General features: G+C 40.3%; 1 protein-coding gene across 14 annotated transcripts; it reads left to right on the top strand.

Moving 5' to 3' along the window:
- Positions 1-13,057, top strand: LOC110493186 (mixed lineage kinase domain-like protein). Of its 14 annotated transcripts, none has more exons than XR_016487584.1 (12): positions 205-299; positions 1,870-2,004; positions 2,112-2,561; positions 2,709-2,816; positions 3,106-3,283; positions 3,371-3,485; positions 3,839-3,974; positions 6,206-6,290; positions 6,403-6,542; positions 9,224-9,273; positions 9,447-9,587; positions 10,989-11,408. XR_016487584.1 is itself a non-coding variant. In XM_036952417.2 (12 exons), exons 3-12 carry the CDS (start codon positions 2,114-2,116, stop codon positions 11,036-11,038), a joined length of 1,437 nt encoding a protein of 478 aa, XP_036808312.2. In that variant the 5' UTR covers positions 205-299; positions 1,870-2,004; positions 2,112-2,113; the 3' UTR covers positions 11,039-13,057. The 14 variants fall into 14 exon arrangements, 6 of the variants coding, with proteins under 6 accessions (XP_021423147.3, XP_090060239.1, XP_036808312.2 ...); XR_016487583.1 differs by having other exon boundaries at positions 1,870-2,017; XM_036952417.2 differs by having other exon boundaries at positions 3,385-3,485; positions 10,989-13,057.
- Positions 13,058-17,307: the final 4,250 nt, after the last annotated feature.

Raw genomic sequence — 17,307 nt, 5'->3', positions numbered from 1 at the left:
AAGACCAATGCAGTGTGATAATTGTAAAGATGTTGGTCATGTAGCAAGTGTTTGCAGAAGGGAGAAGCTGAGATGTCCAAGTTTTGGAAAGGATCATATTATTTGATATAAAACTGTCCAGTTAGTGGTAGCAATACAACTTTTTGGGTGTAGTTTGCCATAAAACCCACAGAAGAAAAAGAAGAAGCTCTTCTAGTGGTGGTGTAGGAGGAGCTCCATAGAAACCTTTGCATACTAAGGTTGTGATTTTCTTTCAGTTTCAGATGTCAGAGTCACAGCACCAACAACAGTCACTCAAGGTAATTTCCATTTCAAACGTACAATAGGTTTTAGGTTGAGGACATTAACAAGTGCTTGTTGCGTGTGATTTGTTTTATAGCCTGCTTCCTGCTTTTGAGAACAATGCCTTTTACTCAAACCATTCATCGAAATGAATTCATTCTCACTAGTGTGTCTGTCTCCTCTGAAAGGCGAGAACCTCTGATTGTCATTGAAAGATGCTGGCAAGTGTGAAAATAATACAACCAATCGACAGATGTAACTCATATTAGTGATATGGGGGCTCTATAGCCCATTCAATAGACGGTAAACATATATCGTCTATTCACGAAGCTGTCTGCTGCCTGAGGGAAATTCCCCGAAGCTGCACAAATGCTCTGTCTAAACGTCTGTACGCCTCGCTTGCAATCCACCCCAAAACTATGTTTTTGTATTTGGTTCTTTAGTCCGTTGTTGACATAGTCCCACAATGTTTAGCTTGTCAGCAATCAAGTTTTCAAGATATCTAACTTTCAAAATACAGAAATCATCCCTGTATGTTCACCTGTGTGTAACTGAAAAATACTGTCAGCTGCAACTGGGTTAAAACAGTTTACAGTAAGTGTATATTTTGCTTTTGTGAAATTATTTTTGGTGTGATATGGAGGTAAAGTAGTTCGCAGAGATCCAGCTGTGGTCCATACGTTCTGCTGAGAACCCAAGACGGAAAGCTGTTAACCCCCCTTGGGTTCTCGAGAGCAAGGCAGTCTATTGAAATGAGCTGCTTACGAATTATTTCCTTGTCAGCACTTGTTATTCAGTTACCTCCTAGAGGCAATATGAAAAACAGTTTAGGTTGTAGAATTACAGTTCTGTGATTTTTGGAATGGCTAAGACAGATGCTATTGCTTTGAATGATCCTAAGCAGGGTTTGCCAGCCAACACAAAGGGGTAGCTACATCATATCCATGACATCACCAGCAATTTTCTCCATTAGAATACCCATTGAAAGTGCATTGTAGTCCAGGACTTGGCTTAACCTGGGTCTGGGGAATCAGACCTTATTGTTTGTCATAACTACTGCTGTTCATTTGTCATTGATTGCTCAACTGAACATGACTTCAAAATCAAGGCCAAATGAAATGCACTTCCCTCAGCTTTCACAAGAGCTTAAAAACTGCACATTAGTCTCACATCGGATGTGTCTCGGAGATAAGCAAGTTTCCCTTCCTCTGCTTGACTAATGTTCGAAAGACATTAACTGACATTACTCAGTGCCAAAGTAGCTATGGAAATAAGAAGTTATGGTTACAAATGACCAGAAAACCTGATGTATCCATTTCGGATTTTATTATTTATGTAATTAGGTGGTAACAATGCCTTCCCTGCGTGCACACACACACACATACACACACACATATAATGTCTAGCTGAAGAGAGAGAGGCGTCTCCAGAACTTGTATGACTGTTGTGATTTTTTTAGTTGTTATATATAATAAGGCAAGTCAGTTAAGAACAAATTCTTATTTACAATGACGGCCTACCAAAAGGCCTCCTGCGGGGACTGGGGATTAAATATATTTTTTACATTTTTATCAAATATAAATGTAGGACAAACACACATCACGACAAGAGACAACAACACTACATAACGAGAGACCAAAGACCGCATAGCAAGGCAGCAACACATGACAACACAGTGTTTAACATGAATTATTGAACTAGTTTGGTGGTGTCAACAACAAGGTCAGTTGGACAGGTTAGTATACTGCTACGGTTGATAGACTTTCTCAGAGCTATGATTTGGGAAAACCTTGTCTAATGCATTTCTTAATCCACTCTTTTCCCTCCAGCCATGGACATCATAGATCCCATCTTGGGCATAGCGGAGACGCTTTACTCTCTATGTGGTGAAGTGAAAGCCAATAAGAAGCGCTGTCAGCGTTTGGCCCAGCGCATAAAAGCCTTGGATGAGCTGGTGAGAGCAGTCAAGGTGAAGGGACTGGGGCAAAAGCCTTCCCTTGTGAAGAATGTCCTATGCGAGCTCAAACTCACCCTGGAAAATGCCCAGGACGTGGTTAAGAAATACTCCTGTGCCAGCTACCTGAAGCGCATCCTGAAGGCATACGACCAGGGAGATGATTTTGGGAGTTTAAATGAGCGTCTGAATGATGCGGCTCAGGGGCTGTCGCTAGCCCTGCAGGTGGATCAGAGTGACGATCTACTTCAGGAGTCTCGAGAGACGACACGATGGAGAGAGGATGAGGCTGACAGGGAGAGTGATCGTCTGGAGCTGCAGAAATGTGAGACAGCTCTACCATGCCGTTTCAGTGCAAGGTCATAATCAAATGGCCTCTCTGTATGAGCAGGTAGGGAAAGCTCAATTTGTTGATCCTGCTGACTACCCCAAATTTATTTGTGTGTGTGTGTGTTACTGTTATGTCCCACAGTGCTACTGTCTCTGGCGGAGGACACGAAGGAAAGTGTGGACACAGTGCATGAGAAAGTGGACTCCACCAAAAAAGACGTGAAAGACATCAAAGCCATGTTGGAAACCTGTAAGTAAGCTTCTATGGATTAATTGTCATTACAAAATGTACTTGTAACTGTCGCCGTTTCTAATTTCTTACTGATTTCAACCTGCGCCCGATGATAAAGGAGACTGTGAGTATATCCTATCGGCACAGTTTTGCATCCTACATCAGGCCAGCATCCCATGGTCTCTCCATTCGCACTGTATTTTGCGTGACGATGTGCTGTGATACCTTCAGTTTTCTGTGTTATTGGTTTGATGTGCCTATGTGACTTGCCATCTCAGTGACTTTGTTGTGTGTTTCCCATTGACAGTAATGAAGCCCAGTATTTTTCATGAAGACATCAGAGAGATCAAGCCAGAGGAACTGATCTACGACGTGCCCAAAGAGCCCTTCATCAAAAATGACAATTCGGAGATATTCAAAGGAGAGTACAACAAATTCACAGTGGCCATCAAAAGATACGCCTACTCAAGGGGCACAAGCCTGAGGTATGTAGCGTAGCATACAGGACGTCTCAGAGAGTTCTTGTAATATCAGCTTCGGTGCTAAATATCTATTTGTTTTAATGGGCTAAGTGTGTCCCACACAGTCACATGAGATGCATCTTTAAAAAGGAAGTGGAGACTATGAAACGCTTTGAGTCACCAAACATCCTGCGAATGTTTGGGATCTGTGTCCAGGAAGAGAACGGTGAGTGAGCTTCTGTATTTGTTTTACAGTATGTGTAATAATTGCTGAAGAAATATAAGATGGGATCAAATCACCATGTGATTGCAGGATATTTCAAAATGTTTTTTATTTTACCTTTATTTAACTAGACAAGTCAGTTAAGAAATTCTTATTTTCAATGACAGCCTAGGAACAGGTTAACTGCCTGTTCAGGGGCAGAACCTTGTCAGCTCGGGGATTTGAACTTGCAACCTTTTGGTTACTAGTCCAACGCTCTAACCACTAGGCTACCCTGCCACCCCACTTCAAAATGTGATGATGATGTGCCCTTGTTGCATTTAATAATCTTCGTCTCTACCGTGGTTGTCCCGCAGGACCCAATCCAAACTTCCTCATTGTCATGGAGTTTTGTGAGAAGGGCAGTCTGAGAGAGGTTCTGGATTCCCAAAGGAAGCTGCCCTGGGACAGAAAGGCTCGCTTGAGTCTGGATGCAGCACGGGGCCTCTACAGGTAACAGGTTGATGTTTATTGTCATGAATCTTGACCTGAAGGCAGTAATGATGGGCTAGATGGGCAAGCTGCTTTTTGGTCTTGATTGAAGGTATTTTTTTAGGCATTAGGTTTAGTAGTGTGGTTAAGATTAGGTTTCAAATCTGATTTTGTGTCTTTGTGGCTGTTCCAGCTAGTGACCACTGCAGAGCTGCCTCCAGGGCAAAATTCGTGACAAAAAAATGCCAACCTACCTACAGTTATACAGTACCACTATTTAAGTGAATCTCTTTACCTTGTGCCCTACACACATGAAACCAGACAGTACACCTATTACACATGACACACGGAGCCCCATCTCTATCATATCTTTGCCATAAATGTGTTATATTGATACAATTTTAGCTAAGGAATCGATCTATCATACATTTTTTATAGTTGAGTAAGTCTTTCTCTTTCGCTCGCTCTCTTTCTTTCTTTAATTCATATACACTACCGGTCAAAAGTTGTAGAAAACCTTCTCATTCATGGGTTTTTCTTTATTTTTACTATATTCTACATTGTAGAATATTAGTGAAGACATTAAAACTATTAAATAACACATATGGATTCATGTAGTAACCAAAAAAGTGTTAAACAAATAAAAATAGATTTTAGATTCTTCAAAGTAGCCACCCTTTGCCTTGATGACAACTTTGCTCACTCTTGCCTTTCTCTCAACCAGCTTCACCTAGAATGCTTTTCCAACGGTCTTGAAGGAGTTCCCACATATGCTGAGCACTTGGTGGCTGCTTTTTCTTCACTCTGCTGTCCGACTCATCCCAAATTATCTCAATTGGGTTGAAGTCGGAGGATTGTTGGAGGCCAGGTCATCTGATGCAGCACGCCATCACTCTCCTTCTTGGTAAAATAGCCCTTACACAGCCTGGAGGTGTGTTGGGTCATTGTCCTGTTGAAAAACAAATAATAGTCCCACTAAGCACAAACCAGATGGGATGGCGTATCACTGCAGAATGCTGTGGTAGCTATGCTGGTTAAGTGTGCCTTAACTTCTAAATAAATCAGACAGTGTCACCAGCAAAGCACCCCCACACCATGACACCATCTCCTCCATGCTTTATGTGGGGAAATACATATGCGTAGATCATCCGTTTACCCACATCGCTTCTCACAAAGACACGGCAGTTGGAACCAAAAATCAAATATTTGGAGTCATCAGACCAAAGGACAGATATCCACCGGTCTAATACCATTGCTGTGTTTCTTGGCCTAAGCAAGTCTGTTCTTATTGGTGTCCTTTTAGTAGTGGTTTCTTTGCAGCAATTTGACCATGAAGGCCTGATTCACACGGTCTCCTCTGAACAGTTGAGATGTTTGTTACTTGAACTCTGTGAAGCAGTTATTTGGGCTGCAATTTCTGAGGCTGGTAACTAGTGAACTTATCTTCTGCAGCAGAGGTAACTCTGTCTTCCATTCCTGTGTCGGTCCTCATGAGAGCCAGTTTCATCATCGTGCTTGATGGTTTTTGCGACTGCACTTGAATAATCTTTCAAAGTTCTTGAAATGTTCCGTATTGACTGACCTTCATGTCTTAAAGTAATGATAAACTGTCGTTTGTCTTTGCTTATTTGAGCTGTTCCTGCTATAATATGGACTTGGTCTTTTTACCAAATAGGGCTATCTTCTGTATACCCCCCTACCTTGTCGCAACACATCTGATTGGCTCAAATGCATTGGCTCAAATCCACAAATTAACTTTTAACAAAGCAAACCTGTTAATTGAAATGCATTCCAGGTGACTACCTCATGAAGCTGGTTGAGATAATGCCAGTGTATTCTTTATTTTTACTATTTTCTACATTATAGACTAATAGTGAAAACATATAAACTATGAAATAACACATATGTTATGTAGTAACCAAAAAAGGGTTAAACAAATCAAACATTTTATGAGGTTCTTCAAGGTAGCAACTCTTTGCCTTGACGACAGCTTTGCACACTCTTTTTATTCTCTCAACCCGCTTCATGAGGAATGCTTTTCAGTTGGAAACTATTCATGCAGCTTATGATCCAACTACTTAAACTTCTATCCAACAATACTATACAGTATGCTCTGGCGTTTCATCTTCTCTAAAATGGTGGGTACATTGTATCAGTGGTCTGCGCCTCTCTCACAAAAGTTCACATAAAAGAGAAAGTGTATCCTAATCACATTGAGCTGTCATGACTAGCCAATCCCTCTCTAATTGTAGATTGCACCAGTCGGAGGAGAAGTTTAAAGTGCATGGATGCATCAACAGCAGCAGGTTCCTGGTAGATGCTGGGTACAGAGTGAAGGTATGAGGTTCAATGCAGCCCCGTACACATCCATGTGTGTTTGACACTACAAAGTGATACGTTAAGTACTCTATCTGGATGTAATGTTCTGTTCTTTGTTATACATGGGTAGCTGGGAGGTTTTGAGCTGGCCAAAACCGAGACGTCATTGAAGAGGACAAAGGATAGCAGTAGAAGCTCTTTATACTACAGCTCCCCTCAGCAGCTTGAGAGTATTAATCATAAGTACAACAAGGAATGTGAGATGTACAGGTCAGCTTCAAGTCAAAATACTACGCTCTCAACCATTGAACCATGAATGTAAAATCACAAACTCATTATAGTACCTTTTTTTAGAAAGTATTCACATCCCTTGACTTTTTCCACATGTTGTCGTGTTACAGAGTTTAAAATGGATTAAATTGAGATTTTGTGTCACTGGCATGCACACAATACCCTGTAATGTCAAAGTGGAATATTGTGTTAGAAATGTATCAAAGCTGAAATGTCTTGAGTCAATAAGTATTCAACCCCTTTGTTATGGCAAACCTAAAGTTCAGGAGTAAAAATGTTCTTTACTAGTCACTTAATAACTTGCATGGACTCGATCTGTGTGCAATGATTGTGTTTAACATGACTTTAAGGACTACCTCATCTCTGTGCTCCACATATACAATTATCTGTAAAGTCCCTCAGTCGAGCAGTGAATTTCAAACACTGATTCAACCACAAAGACCAGGGAGGTTTTTCAATGCCTCTCAAAGAAAGGCACCTATTGGTAGATGGCTATAACTAAAACAGAATATTCCTTTGAGCATGTCAAAGTTATTAATTACACTTTGGATGGTGTATCAATACACCCAGTCACTACAAAGATACAGGTGTCCTTCCTAATTCCGTTGCGGAGGAGGAGAAAACCGCGAAGAGATTTCATCATGAGGCCAATGTTAACTTTAAAACAGTTGCAGTTTAATGATTGCGATTGGAGAGAACTGAGGCTGGATCAACATTGTAGTTACTTCACAATACTAACCTAAATGACAGAGTAAAAAGAAGGAAGCCTGTATAGAATCAAAATATTCCAAAACATGCATCCTGTATGCAGTAAGGCACTAAAGTAAAGAATGTGGCAAAGAAATGAACTTTATGTCCTGAATATGAAGTGTTATGTTTGGGGTAAATCCAACAAAACACATCACTGAGTACCACTCCATATTTTCAAGCATGTCATATAGGCAGCGGTCGGAACCAAAATAATTTTCCAATCGTTTTGTTCTGAACAGAACCATTATTTGTGTTACGTTGCTGTTCCGACCAGCAAAATCACGTTCTGAATTTATTTCAATTTTTACATTTAGCTCGACATTAAATTTCTAAACCAATCAGTGCGGACAGAGCAGCTTACTATGGAGTGGGTAAGCAATTTAATCTGCATAGGAAAGTTGTTGAGAGCAAATTGTATTTTGCCGTAACATCATGGTTTAATCATAATAAAAGAAACGCACACACTGACATTTTGTTGGAAGCTTGCCTTGAAGCGCTGGGCATCGTTCAATTACTTTGACCTTCCAGGTTGGTTTAACATTGGATCAGAGGAAACGCTATCTAGCTAACAAGCTTGTGTGTGCAGAGCAGCACTATAATTAAAAACACGTTTTATCTTTTTTGTAGTTTAATAAATCCAATGTGAAACGTGATGACTTTAGTATCCTTAACTAGCATTGAAAAAGTTAATCCATTCTCTAATTAAACGTCTCTCCCTAATTTCTAAATCATGCTTGTAATGTCATCAGGAGGCTATAGTAACCTATGCTTCAGAGGGGAGGCACATACGCACACCCACTGGCAAAGATCAGCTGGCAGGCAGACACTCTGTTATTGAGAAACTCAGCGAGGGCTTTGCATAGGTACTTTGATGCGATATTTGTGGGACTAGAAAAATTGCCTGGAGCGTAAAAAAACATGTATTAACCGGTTCCCATGCTTTTAAAATAATGGTTCTGTTCCGGAACTGTATAGATCACTAGTTTCAGGCTCTGTTCCTCAAAGTTATTTTTCGATTCTGTTTCCTGAACTGGTTCCAACCCTTGGTTATGGGTATGCTTGTCATCAGCAAGGACTAGGGAGTAAAAAAACAAAATGTAATTAAAAAAAAGACTAGAGCTAAGCATAGGCAAAATCCTACACTCTTAGAAAAAAAGGTGCTCTCTAGAACCAAAAAGGGTTCTTCCTGGACAAATGGTTCTTCCCAACAAATGGTTCTCCTATGGGGACAGCCGAAAAACCCTTATGGAACCTTTTTTTATTATATATATTTTTTTTATAGGAGTGTAGAGAAAAACCTGCTTCAGCCTGCTTTCCAACAGACACTCGGAGACAAATTCACCTTTCAGCAGGACAATAACCTAAAACTCAAGGCAAATTTAACACTGGAGTTGCTTACTATGACGACATTGAATGTTCCTGAGTGGCCTGGTTACAATTTTGACTTCGCCTTAAATCTATGGCAAGACTTTACAATGTCGTTCTAGCAATGATCAAGAACCAACTTGACAGAGCTTGAAGAACTTTTCAGATAATGTGCAAATATTGTACAATCCAGGTGTGCAAATCTCTTAGACTTAACCAGAAAGACTCACAGCTGTAATCACTGCCAAAGGGGATTCTAACATTGACTCAGGGGTGTGAATACCTATGTTAATGAACTAAAAACACGTTTTCACTTTGTCATAATGGGGTATTGTGTGTAGTTTGGTGAGCAAAATAATATATTTATTCCATTTTGAATTCGAGTTGTAACACAATGTGGAATAAGTTAAGGGGGGTATGAACACTTTCTGAAGGCAATGCAATTTTTTCAAATGTTGAAATGGTCTCTGTTGTTCTAATGTAGGCCCCTCAGGCCTAAGTCTACTGCAATTTAACTCTGTTTAAAAGTGTTGTGTTCTTTGCAGTTTTGGCATTGTCCTTTGGGAGATTGCAACCCGCAAGATTCCCTTCAGAGGTGTGTCAATTAGTGACAAGGCTGTGTGTAACAAACACTATCAGCAATATCAATGACACTGTATATCTGAAAATAGCATGGTTGGGGTTTCTCTCCCTCCTAAGCATGTGCTTGCTCTGTCATATTTAGAAATATATCATTACATTTCTGTTTTCTCTTGTACTTCTGATCAGACTGCACACACAAAGAGGTGTATCAGATGGTGTGTGAAGACAAATATACTGAACCTCTTCCTGAAGACTGCCCTAAACAGTTGGGGGAACTGATCAACGACTGTCGCTCCTATGACAGCTTCCAAAGGCCAACGGCAGGAGGTAATACCTTCAACACACACAACTAATAGGCCTAGATATACAGTGTCCTCCATAATTATTGGAACAGTGATTCAGTTTTTCTTCTTTTAGCTCTATACTCTCAAAGTTTGGATTTCAAATCAAAACAATTACTCCCGGGTGTTGGATTCTAGCTTGAAATATACTTTTTCATGTTACCAGACTAGAACTTATTGATTACTGTGCATGTGTAAGGAATGTATATGTTGGGGCCAATGGAGGATGGATAAGAACTAGGTCTATGGAATGTTACGGACTTTGACGAGGGAGTGCAGAAAGTTTACGTTCTGTCAACATGTTATTGTTAAATCTCATGGCTCCTAAGGATTGAGGGAAAGAGCAACAGTATGGTTTAAGTCACTGATAAAGTAGGACAGTCGAGGATTAGGGAGACGCAAAGAATTCGGCCCGAGGTCACTTCCGATGAAGTGAGAAGGAACAGTCCTCTCTCACACCCACGTACTTCCACGCTCACAAAGGTTATAGTGTGAGGCAGGGCTAGGACTACACCAGTGAGAGGAACCAATTAAGTTCCTGACTAGCAACTGAGATGTATTGGCTGTCTAGATGTGCAAGGAGTTGACTCTGCCTAGTAGGAAGGTATAAATATATATGCTTGTGTAGACATGTCTTTGCAGCTATATGACCCAGTGGGTGAATAAACTTCATTTGAGTTTTTACGCTGTTCAGAACCTAACGGGTTAAAGTGCAGACTGTCTGCTTTAATTTGAGGGTATTCATCCATATCAGGTGAACTGTTAAGAAATGACAGCACTATTTGTACATGACCCCCCCCCCCCCCCCCATTTTAGGGCACCAAAAGTATTGGGACAAATTCACTTGCTGTATGTGTATTGATGTAGTAAAAAGGTAAGTATTTGGTCCCATATTCCTAGCATGCAATGACGGCATGAAGCTTGTGATTCTACACATTTGTTAGATGCATTTGCTGTTTATATATACCAACTTGATTGATGTATTCCCTGCATGCTATAAATATGGGACCAAATACTTTACATTTTAATACAAGTGAATTTGTCTCAATACTTTTGGTGCCCTGAAATGGGGGGACCATGGGCAAAAAGTGCTATAATTTCTAAACGGTTTGCCTGATATTGATGAAAATACCATCAAATTAAACCTGACAGCCTGCAAATCCAAACTGTTGGAGTATAGAGCCAGAGGAAGAGAAAATGCTTCACTGTCCCAATCATTACGGAGGGCACTGTATGATCTACTGTAGGCCTACATACACCTGTCCATATTGATTCCTTTTTTGTCCTCTCAGTTATCCTTGTTTCTTATTTCCATCCTTATAATCATCATTAAGAGGTGTTATCATACCCAGGACAGATTGAGTAATCAAGTTTTTCTGTTCCACAGTGTTAGTGGACAAGCTCCGCAAAGTGGTTGAGCAGCTAGAGGAGGACTAACAAACAGAGGTTTCCATCCCCAGAGTACTCCGAAAAGAGGAAAACCAAAAGCGGTTATCAACCCCAGGTCAAAGGAAGACCAATTTACTGTCTCTCATTCTTTATGGGATTAAAACTTCTTCTGGATCGGTGTCCCATCCATGGGACGGTTGAGCTAATGTAGGCTAATGCGATTAGCATGAGGTTGTAAGTAACAAGAACATTTCCCAGGATATAGACATGTCTGATATTGTCAGAAAGCATACTTTCTTGTTAATCTAACTGCACTGTCCAATTTACAGTAGCTATTACAGTGAAAGAATACCATGCTATTGTTTGAGGCGAGTGCACAATTTTGAACATAAAATTATTAATAAACAAATTAGGCACATTTGGGCAGTCTTGATACTTACATTTGAACAGAAACGCAATGGTTCATTGGCTCAGTCTGAAACTTTGTACATACACTGCTACATACAAAAGTACATACAAAATCTAAATAGCACGTGATGGCCTTTATCTTGCATTTCAAAGATGATGGTACAAAAAAATACAAAACTTTTTCTTTGTATTATCTTTTACCAGATCTAATGTGTTATTCTCCTACATTCCTTTCACATTTCCAAACTTCAAAGTGTTTCCTTTCTGTCGTGTCTTTGGCTATGCCGGATTAAGTGATATGACATGCTATGCTATAAAATAATTTCTCCGTAAATAATATCACCTGATTGAGCTAATCGTGTAAATGTAATTAACTAGAGTCGGGCACCACAAAATAATATTTATTTTTTAATATTTTACATCAATAGCAGTCAATATTAATCCTCCTCTTAATTCAGTCTCATCTGAAAGTTGTAAATTATTTTATCTGCACGAACCCTGGCTAACAAGTTGAATCAGCAATACAAAATTGGGGTTAATTATTTATTTACTAAATACCTAACTAATCACACAGGATTACACATACACACAATTAATCATAACTTGATTACAAATTACATCATAAAGGAAAACATCCCTAGCGGGCGGAACAGATATGACAGCTTGTTACACAAAGGAAAAGGGGCTGGGTTGAGTGAAAGAGCGGGAAGACTGAGGAACAAAGGGAAGAAGCTGGGCTATCGTAAATACAGTATCTTATGCATCCTAAATTACCACCCATTTGGAAAAGGAAAATGCAATAAATATTTACTCTGAGCTGCGCTTCAGTAGGTTGGTGGTAGATGGAAGGCCATGTTGTCAAACCAAGTCCTTTGAAGAATGTCTCTGGTGGTCAATTGGGTACATTGTAGTTACGTTGTTGTGTGATAGACGGGATACTCTGTCTGTTCCTTCCTAACCCTCGTTTGCAGCGGCTATTGCTAACTCAACGGCTAGGAGGTATCACTTCTGTAGTGAATAAGAGTTCAAATTCATAGTATTTGCAACCAAAGCTCACGCTGATGTTGGCTTCGTTCTGTAGTTATTATCTGAACCATTCTGACATAGGACTGTCGTCCTCACGTCCTCAGAACAGGAAGTTATGTTGTCGTCAAGGGCTTATATAGGAAGGGAGACAAGGGGTGCCTGTCATAAAGGGGTGACTGTCATAAACCTACCCCCCAGGCCAACGTCATGACATTTCAAATGGTATCAAGAATATGCATATCCTTGCTTCAGTGCCTGAGCTATAGGCAGTTAGATTTGGGTATGTCATTTTAGGTGAAAATTCACTTGAAAAACAAGAAAAAAGCAGCAATAGTACTGTTTGTCCATTTTGAGACGCTATAGTCAGTATAAACTTCTGTCACCTCTACTGGTGCTCGACGTCGCCAGTTTACTAACCACCGATCCTGGCAACCCATCTTTACACACACCAGGCAACCCTCATTATGCACACCTGTATCTCAGTCACACCTGGTCTTCATTACTCCCTTGATTACTCACCCTTTTTATATAGTAATCTTCTGTTAGTAGTCGTCAGGTAGTATTGTTTATGTTTCCATGTCAGGTGCTTCTCTTGTTTTGTATTGTTCATTATTATTAAACTCACTAACTGCACGTGTTTCCTGACTCCTTGCGCATACGTTAGAACTTACTCAAAATAGTCTGAATTAATCTAAGATAACTCAAGAAATCTGTCATTAATTTTGACGTTTTTGCTGAGGAGATCTTAGCCACGCAATTTTACATCTAACTAATATGTTTGGTGCAGTATTTCTCAATGAAAAGATTTGCAAGAAAATGAGTCGTCTCACGTTGAATGACAAAGACTATTGAAGAATCCCTATTGTTGACCAATCACAGATGAAGGGGTGTAGACTTCGGCATGCCTCCAGAAGAAATGTTGTGTTCCCGAACAGCTGAAAAAAAATTAACCAAAGTCGAAAACAAACAAAAAAAAGTCACAAAATGTCATAACATCACAATATGTAGTCATTATATATGCATGAACTCTTCCGGCTGGGAAGCATGCAGAATTCTTTACCAGGGTCGACATCATTGGCTACTACTGAGCTTGGCAGCTGTAATAATTTGGAGGGTGCTTATATTTGTCCAGTGTTTTTTGCATATCCCATTCTCCCTGAGACACCCTCAGAGAGTGGGGTCACAGCCTGGGTCTACCATTCAACGGCGACCCTGGAGTTTTACTTTAGTGCCATATTGCAAACGGGATGTATGTTTTGGAAGGCTTTTATTCTTCTCCCTCTGTCAATTTGGTTAGTATTGTGGAGTAACTACAATGATGTTGATCCATCCTCCATTATTTCAAATCACAGCCATTAAACTCTTAACTCTTTTAAAATCACCAATGGCCTCATGGTGAAATCCCTGAGCGGTTTCCTTCTTCTCTGGCAACTGAGTTAGGAAGGACGCCTGTATCTTTGTAGTAACTGGGTGTATTGATACACCTCTAAAGTATAATTAATAACTTCACCAAGCTCAAGGAGATATTTAGTGTATGTTTGTTTTTTTACCCATCTACCAATAGGTGCCCTTTGCGAGGCATTGGAAAACCTCCCTGGTCTTTGGTTGAATCTTTTTGAAATTCAATGCTCGACTGAGGGACCTTACAGATAATTCTGTGTGGGGTACAGAGATGAGGTAGACGTTCAAAATTCATGCTAAAAAAAATTACTATGAGACTTGTTAAATATATCTTTACTCCTGAATTTATTTAGACTTGCTATAAGAAAGGAGTTGAATACTTATTGACTCAACACTTCAGCTTTTCCTTTTTGAAAACATAATTCCACTTTGACATCATGGGGTATTGTGTGTAGGCCAGTGACGACAAAAATCTCAGTCTAATCCATTTTAAATTCAGGCTGTAACACAAATTGTGGTGGAAAATAAGTATTGTGAGATCTTGCGTGGAGCCCCAGATCGAGGGAGATGATCAGTGGTCTTGTATGTCTTCCATTTCCTAATAATTGCTCCCACAGTTGATTTCTTCAAACCAAGCTGCTTACCTATTGCAGATTCAGTCTTCCCAGCCTGGTGCAGGTCTACAATTTTGTTTCTGGTGTCCTTTGACAGCTCTTTGGTCTTGGCCATAGTGGAGTTTGGAGTGTGACTGTTTTGAGGTTGTTGACAGGTGTCTTTTATACTGATAACAAGTTCAAACAGGTGCCATTAACACAGGTAACGAGTGGAGGACAGAGGAGCCTCTTAAAGAAGAAGTTACAGGTCTGTGAGAGCCAGAAATCTTGCTTGTTTGTAGGTGACCAAATACTTATTTTCCACCATAATTTGCAAATAAATTCATTAAAAAAACTACAATGTGATTTTCTGGATTTTTTTTCTCATTTTGTCTGTCATAGTTGAAGTGTACCTATGATGAAAATTACAGGCCTCTCTCATCTTTTTAAGTGGGAGAACTTGCACAATTGGTGGCTGACTAAATACTTTTTTGCCCCACTGTATATATACAGTTGAAGTCAGAAGTTTACATACACTTAGGTTGGAGTCATTAAAACTCGTTTTTCAACCACTCCACAAATTTCTTGTTAAAAAACTATAGTTTTGGCAAGTCGGTTAGGATATATTTTTCTAACAATTGTTTACAGACAGATTATTTCACTTATAATTCACTGTATCACAATTCCAGTGGGTCAGAAGTTTACATACACTAAGTTGTGGTAAAATGGCTTAAGGACAACAAAGTCAAGGTATTGGAGTGGCCATCACAAAGCCCTGACCTCAATCCTATAGAAAATGTGTCAGCTGAACTGAAAATGTATGTGTGAGCAAGGAGGCCTACAAACCTGACTCAGTTACACCAGCTCTGTCAGGAGAAATGGGCCAAAATTCACCCATTTTATTGTGGGAAGCTTGTGGAAAGATACCTGAAAAGTTTGACCCAAGTTAAACCATTTAAAAGCAATGCTAACAAATACTAATTGAGTGTCTGTAAACTTCTGACTCACTGAGAATGTGATGGAAGAAATGAAAGCTGAAATAAATCATTATCTCTGCTATTATTCTGACATTTCACATTCTTAAAATAAAGTGGTGATCCTACCTGACCTAAGACGGAATTCTTACGAGGATTACTTGTCAGGAATTGTGAAAAACTGAGTTTAAATGTATTTGGCTAAGGTGAATGTAAACCTCCGACTTCAAATGTATGTGTGTGTGTGTGTGTATATATATATCCTGAGGTCTGATAAGACCCCGAGTTTGAAATAAATGTTTATTTACGAAACAGGGCAGGCAAACGACAGGTCAAGGGCAGGCAGAGGTCAGTAATCCAGGGCAGAGTCCGTAAGGTACAGAACGGCAGACAGGCTCAAGTTTAGGGCAGGCAGGGGTCAGTAATCCAGGGCAGTGTCAAGAGGTACAGAATGGCAGGCCTGATCACCCATGACGATGAGATGATCTACAGGGAGGCGGTCAGTGACCTGATCGTGGACTACAGCGCCGCTTCCCAATCAGAAGGTTCAAAAGATTTAGCATAGTTCCTCAAATCCTCAAAAAGTTATACAGCTGCACCACCTAGTCACCTTACTACACATCTTCTTTTTTTTACCTCTTTTGGATTTCATGGATTTCATGGTAGTTACAGTCATGGTAGTTACTCATTGCTGCAACTCTCGCACTGACTCATGAGCGGTTAAGGTCAAAAGCCGTGGGTCCCCTGAAGCACAACCCAACCAAGCTGCATAGCTTTTTGACACAATGCCCGCTTAACCCGGAAGCCAGCCCCACCAATGTGTCGGAGGAAACGCTGTACACCTGGTGACTGTGTCAGTGATTACTGCGCCCGGCTCACCACAGGAGTCGCTAGTGCGCGATGGGACAAGAGCATCCATGCCGGCCAAACCCTCCCCTAACCCGGATGACGCTGGGCCAATCGTGCGCCGGCCCATGGGTCTCTCAGTCGCGGTCGGCTGCAACAGAGCCTGGACTCGAACCCAGAATCTCTGGTGGCACAGCTAGCACTGCGATTCAGTGCCTTAGACCACTGTGCCACTCGGGAGGCCCCTACTACACATATCTAACCCTATCATTCCAGTATCCCTGCACATTGTAAATATGGTATTGGGACTGACCCTGGAACTGACTGTGTAATTTAGCTTACTTTCTCATGTTCTTATTTCTATTACTCATATGTTTTTGCTCTACTGTACGTTTTTAAATTATATACTACTACTGATATTGCTTACGGCATTGTTGGGAAAGAGCAAGCAAGAAAGGCATAATGTACCTGGCGAGTGCTTGTCCCCCTGGCCAGTATATTACCCAGAATGGGTCAGAGAAGGGCCACAGTTCTGGTCTTGCACGCCAAAACCAATAGTTTGGTGTGAAAACTCTCAAATGGATTTCTGGAGTAATGTTTTTTTTACTATCTAAGGTTTCTGTAATAAAGTTATTTATATCATTTTCCGAGGCAAAGCCTTGAAGGTATATATTTGTACTGTACTAGTGCTAAGTGCTTTGACAATTTTTATATAACCCTTTTTACATAGAATGTAAACTTTATCCTAACCAAGAACAGCACAAGCTCGTTGTTCCCATACTGAAACAAAAGATGACAGGACCAAATGTACAACGGTTTTAAGATGCCCCCGTACTACAGCAAACAATACTTTGGGTTCCGCTCCACTTTTAGCAAACACAGCGTTGTTTTCTATTTAGTTCTGCTTTCTTTTGTGTGGCTCAAATTTTAGAATGCGTAGTGTGCGTTGGACCCTTAAGGAGGATCATATCGACTCTAAGCTTCTCCTGGATGGGGCCAAAGTACTCAATTGTAAAAGAGTAAAACTATGAAGTTAAAATAAATGCTATTCATAAGGTTTCTTATATTT

The sequence above is a fragment of the Oncorhynchus mykiss genome, chromosome 2, assembly GCF_057628025.1.
Source record: "Oncorhynchus mykiss isolate SJ-2025 chromosome 2, ASM5762802v1, whole genome shotgun sequence".
Classification (NCBI taxonomy): domain Eukaryota; kingdom Metazoa; phylum Chordata; class Actinopteri; order Salmoniformes; family Salmonidae; genus Oncorhynchus; species Oncorhynchus mykiss.
The sequence above is the reverse complement of the archived record's forward strand: the minus strand, read 5'-3'. Positions and strand labels throughout refer to the sequence as shown.

What these genes read in the sequence shown, in the direction of transcription:
- LOC110493186 (XM_021567472.3), top strand. Translation starts at nt 2,114, where the DNA reads ATGGACATCATAGATCCCATCTTGGGCATAGCGGAGACGCTTTACTCT. An exon ending in CCGCAAGATTCCCTTCAGAG is followed by an intron (nt 9,274 to 9,446) that starts GTGTGTCAATTA and finishes ACTTCTGATCAG; the next exon opens with ACTGCACACACAAAGAGGTG. An exon ending in CCAAAGGCCAACGGCAGGAG is followed by an intron (nt 9,588 to 10,988) that starts GTAATACCTTCA and finishes TCTGTTCCACAG; the next exon opens with TGTTAGTGGACAAGCTCCGC.